At 46.3% G+C, this 5,753-nt stretch overlaps 1 protein-coding gene across 1 annotated transcript; it reads right to left on the reverse strand.

Moving 5' to 3' along the window:
* Positions 1 to 785: 785 nt before the first annotated feature.
* On the reverse strand, positions 786 to 4,856 carry LOC136515964 (lipoyl synthase, chloroplastic-like). Its single transcript, XM_066509401.1, has 5 exons — positions 4,837 to 4,856; positions 4,634 to 4,754; positions 4,422 to 4,579; positions 3,726 to 3,891; positions 786 to 1,157 (listed from the first exon to the last, which is right to left on the reverse strand). Exons 1-5 carry the CDS (start codon positions 4,854 to 4,856, stop codon positions 786 to 788), a joined length of 837 nt encoding a protein of 278 aa, XP_066365498.1.
* Positions 4,857 to 5,753: the final 897 nt, after the last annotated feature.

Below are 5,753 nucleotides of genomic sequence, written 5' to 3' on the forward strand. Positions count from 1 at the left end.
ATCAATGACCCAATTGACCGTTGGGCCAACTGGCGAAGATCATCCTAAGAGCCTATGCTTTGTGAATAAACATGGTCTACGCGAAGATCGGTGCAGATGTGCCTGGTATGCATGGGCCGTACCTACACATGATTGGCTTCGCGGACATGTGGAACGTTTACCACTTCAAAGAATTGGACGCTCATCTGGTGACCGTTTGGTGCCTGTAAGTGTTGTGCCTCTTATTAATCATGTAATTCTAATCAAATAATAATATGCATATGTCATATTCTGCTGGATGTGGTTGCACTTCCGAATGATATCTTCTTCATTCTTCACGGCGCGCGGTCGGCCAATAAAATACTTGTTTAAAGGCTTTATCCACCAAAGCTCTAGGGGCAGCATGATTGCCACAAACTCCCGATTGTCCAACCACTATGCCACTATCTTTGTCATCACAGGTGCAAGAATTGATGGCCCAGCAAAGTCCAATCTGAATCTCAATGTCTACCTTTGCAGCCCCCGCACGTAGGAAGCTCATGGCCTTGTCCCGAGACCACCGCCACACCAAAGCCCGGGAAGGGCCATTTCTTCACCTATATATCCAGGAACTATAGCAGGTAAGACACCCCATCACAAGTTCCTACAACCACATAGTCACAAAGCATCTCTAAACACCACGCCTCCGAACCAAGAACCAACCATGATCCATCCTATGAGGATCGTTCAATTAGCAAGTGGCAAAGGCTCAAGACAGCAACCAGAGACCGACAGCTCTGCACCACTTCATCAATTGCAGAAAAGGATCACTGCACCGTGTACACTGCGAACGGGAGGAGGTTTGAGGTCCCATTGGCATACCTCGGCACAGTAGTCTTCAGTGAGCTGCTGAGGATGTCAGAGGAGGAGTTTGGGTTCACAGGTGACGGCCGCAGGATCACACTGCCTTGTGATGCAGCGGTGGTGGAGTACGTGATGTGCTTGCTCCGCAGAAATGCACCGAAGGAAACTGAGAAGGCGTTCCTGAGCTCTCGCAGTGATGTCTTGCCAGCATTCAAGCTGTAGAACATCACCTGTAGATCACCGCAGCAGTTTGCAGTTTGTAGCTCTTGAACATATGCAGGGTTTGCAGCTATTAGTGTGATGTATATACTTTGCACAGATGAATGTGTAGTACTCTGACATAGTTACAAGGAAAAGAAGGAAATTTTACATTCTCAATCTTTTACTGTCACTTTGAGAAATCTGTGATACGAAGCCTTTGATAGTTTGATATATTCTTGCAAGGCAGCAGCAAATCTAGCAGGAGCCTTGGAAATTGATACACGCAGGTCTGCCGCCTGCGTGGTGAAAAGAAAAGAAAAAAATGAAGAGTAATAAGAAAAATGAGGAGTAATAATAATTAAAATATATTTTTTAAAAAAAGGCCAAAGCTCATTGGTGCTCGTATCATCTGCGAGGATGACAAATCGTGACGACCCATGTGTTACAGAGCGTTTCATCACGGCTCCGGCCAAATTAATTTTGGGGTGAGAGAGGCTCGAACTCTCGACCTCAGGATCACTCAACAGCTATGAGAGCTACGCGCTAGCCAACTGCGCCACCAACCCGTTGTGATGCCTATGCTAAACAGCCATTATATGTCACGTCCTCGTGCCTTTGACGTGCGTGATGTCGGATCTCTCCGCTTTTGCTTCATCACAAATCAGAATATTATTAAAAGGTCGCCTCAGGCAGGGAAAACAAATGCACGTCTGCGTTTTAAACCTTGCGGCTGGCTTTCTGCTGGTAGATGCCGAAATTGCTCTGTCCGTACAAACCAATATCAAGGGTTCAATTTGGATAAAGTAGTACAAGGAGAAATCCATGAAACAAGAAAAGTAAAAACACAAGGAGAGTGTCTTATTATTTGGCCACTTTACCATGCACGTATGACGCATCTGCCGCAAATGATACAAACCAAATTTTTGGCTGTCTCGGTCTTAAGCAAGCCGAAGGAAACAAGGAATTGCAGGATGTTCAACGTGACAAGTCAATGATGCCAAATGCAAATGGCATAAACTCTGAAGAATTGACGGGTTATTGCATCACCATCCTTAGAGCAACTACAAGAGAGTTGCTATTCCTACCGTTGAATCGGATTTAGACATTTTGTGCTACAAAATACCCAGCCGTCTATTCCGTGAATCTCGGTGGCCAAAGAAAGCTAGTGAGCGCCGCTTGCTATCTCGCTTTCCCGTGTGGCTTCGCACACACGCGGCCTGTTGCCGCGCTGTCTTGGCCGTTCCCCGTCGCGAGTCGCCAACTCGCCGGCTGCCCTTTCCGGAGCGTGTTCCTCACCACGCTGCTCCGCACCTTCGAGCTCCTAAAAAATCACGCCGTGGCACTATGCAAGCTTGTCGCATGTGCCATATGCAGGAGCTCTACCCTACGTTGTACATACTCGTTCCCCATCCTTGCTAGTCAGACGGCGCCAATCCCTTTTCCAACCAGCTACATTCGATTCTGATAGATTGGGCGACCTCCGAGTGCTAGCCAAGGCCGGCTGCAGTTGGCCATGGCCGGATGCACGGGCGTCAATGGCCCCGTTCGGCTTAACTTATAATCCGCATTATTTAGCTTGTTTTTTTTTCAGCCGAAACAGTGTTTTTCTCTCACAACAATTCAGCCAGAACAGTATTTTTCAGCCAATTCAACCAAGTTTCAGCAAACCGAATGGGGCCAATACGTAGCATGGTCGCTGCTGTAGCTTAGGTGCAATTAGCCAACGGGCCGAGCTACCACCGTGATGGTTGTGTCTAGGTGGCCGCTGGCCGGTCACGGAGGAAGCAAAGGCCCGGTGACGTTCCGGTGGCGGACTAGTGCGTGCGCCATGGTGCTTCTAAAAAGATGATGTGGCGAGCTATTTAGAAATGCTGTTGCAGTTAATTGTCTTTTTAAGAGGTTTTCTATTTTACATAATGGCTAAATCAAATGATTTGGTATCTATTTTTAGCACCTCTCTTGGAGATGCTCTTAATACAATCTTGAGTGTAGAAATTGCTACCAAGGAACAGAAGTGGCCTGAAAATATATAGCTAGGACTTAGTAGATTCAAGCTCTTTCTTTTTATGTCTGACTAAATTCTGGACAAAGAGCTCTCCTGCACGATACGATGACCGAACCTGACAAAACATCCATCAAGTAGAAAGGTAAGTGCTAGTGAGTACTGAATAGCTAACAGCCCATACTGTTAGAAACGATAGGCAATATAAACAACGAAGAACAGTAGATCAAACTCAGGGGACACGAGATTTTAACGTGGAAAACCCTTCGAATGAAGAAGAAAAAAAACCACGGGCACCAGCCAGCAAATCTTCACTATATCGGATGAGGTTACAAACGTCGGAGATTTACAACTTTTCTTATCCCAAGACGACGGCTTACAGGAGATATATATAGAGATGAAAACCCTAATAGACGACGATCCATACCACGGGGGGCTCCGCTTCACTTCGGCCCAAGCCTCCCGAGCGACGGGCTTCGCTTTGCTCCAGCAGAAGTTAGCATTTATCTTGTACATAACTGAATTTGGATCGCAACTCAACACGTACCAGCAAAACCAAATGGCATGTTATACTGCTCTGCTATAAGAAGTTGCACGTCCACCAAACATTTGTTTCTCAAGAACGCTATTAAAGCACAGAATTCCTTTTATGAGAATCTGAGATGAAATGTTTGAAAAGAGCAAATTGTGTTATGCTTACCAGAGGTCCACTAGCCACAAAAAGAAAACCTAAAGATTCTCCGTAGTCCTTCCAGAAATCAAACTTCTCAGGAGTCACATACTCTCTAACTGTCAAGTGTCTTTCTGTGGGCTTTAAAATCAAGGAGCTTTCAGTGTACAGTGTTATAACAAGAACGGCTGGAAAACTGGGGGGAATACAGGAAGGATAAAAATATTAGAGAGGTGAAGATCAAACCTGTAAATATTGTCCCAAGGTCAGAAGATCAACATTGACAGCCCTCAAGTCAGCCATTGTTTGCTTCACCTCCTCATCTGTCTCTCCTAGACCAACCAATAGAGGACTTCGTTACCATGCTCACTCTGCTAATCTTTGCATGTTTCAGAACAGCTAAACTCTGATCATATCTGCAGGGGGGGGGGGGGGGGGGGGGGGGGGGGGTAGAAACCAGGTATAACAAAACAGACTTAGCCAAATGCCATTGCAATGATTCACTGGTTTTATAAAACTTGGTTTTGTATAATTATCATTGGACTTCAGTTTTTCAAAATTAGGACTTGCAGACATCCATGATTTGTATTGTAGAACTTGACTATAAAAAGGTTTAAATGGGTTCACAATCACTAGGAGTATGTATTGATAAAATTGTACTCTAGATTCCATACAGAGTAGGAACTGGGAAATCTTCTGACAGAAATGAATAAAGATGTGCGTTACCCTGCTCGGGGATCTCTAACTATTCTCTGCAGACTCCTCACAGTTTCAATGTTGTGAGCATATACATCTAAACCAGAGTTTGCTAAAGATGAAACTGCCCCCATGTCACCTCGAAAATCTGAAGTCAGGCACTCCACCAATATCCCAGGCTTCAACTCCTGAAAAGAGAAAAAAAACAAAATATATTCAGCATGGTAGATGCACACAATTACCAGTTCACCATTTGCCAACAAGGGATAAACCTTAAGAGCTCGGACTGTTTGAGCAAAAGGGCCGCTTCCACCATCAGGAAGGTCATCCCGATCAACACTTGTCAGCACAACGTAGTCTACTCTGCAAAGGACGTTATCTATCAGATAATTTGCAGCATAACCATCGTCTTCAACGGGTTTAGAACTGACAGAGATGATGATACCTCCAACTCGCGACTGCCATGGCTGTCTTCAGAGGCTCTAGGGCATCCGGTTGGGAAGGCTTGTGTTAGTTGATCTCCACCGGTCTATTGGGCCCTTTGATCTACGTCTTGATCGGGGGCGCCCAACCCTAATATGGTTGGTGGGCTCCTGTCGCACAGCACTATAAAGAGACGTAGGGACCAAGGCTCTAACCACGAGGTTGACCTGAGCCGCAGTAACCACATATAGAGAAACACTAATTTGATCTAAAGAAGGGTGCTGCCAGCGACGGGAAGCCCCACCGACTTCGTCGTCGCCTCTGCAGTGCCACCACCGGGACGCTGTACCTCGCGTCGCCGTAGGGACTGCGACTGCACTTCATCTTCGGTCGCTGCAGGCGCATAGCTACCAAGGTACACCAGCAGATGTTTGTTTTACCCGCTAGATCTACACCTAGAGTTTAGAACTTTCTAACAATGGTACCAGAGCCAAGGTTGCCAGTGTGTAGATCTAGTATGGGATAGAGAATTGAAAAAAAAATCAAAGAGTAACAGAGGGTTCGATCTGGTTCAAATTGAAACCCTAGCCCTAACCGGGTAAAAGAAAATGAAAAGAGACCGAGAGGGTGGCGGGCGTCACTCAACTGCCGGTCACCACCGCCACCGAGCGGGGAAAGACGTCGCACCGCCGTCTTCGCCGGCGCGCGGCAAGAAAAGAATAGAGCCGAGGTGAGAGATTCGGTTTTCGGATCTAAAAGAGGGTCACCGAACCCTAACCCTAGAGGGTGAAGGAAAGAAGTAAGAAGAAGACGGACTCGTTGGGGAAGATGAATAGTGACTCTAGTGAGTCAAACCCTAACCCTAATCCCCAATCGGCAAAGAACAGAGAAGAAAATCCAGAATGAGAGAAGAAGGCCGAGAGGGGCGGCTACTCGTAG

Source organism: Miscanthus floridulus, chromosome 17, assembly GCF_019320115.1.
Source record: "Miscanthus floridulus cultivar M001 chromosome 17, ASM1932011v1, whole genome shotgun sequence".
NCBI lineage: Eukaryota > Viridiplantae > Streptophyta > Magnoliopsida > Poales > Poaceae > Miscanthus > Miscanthus floridulus.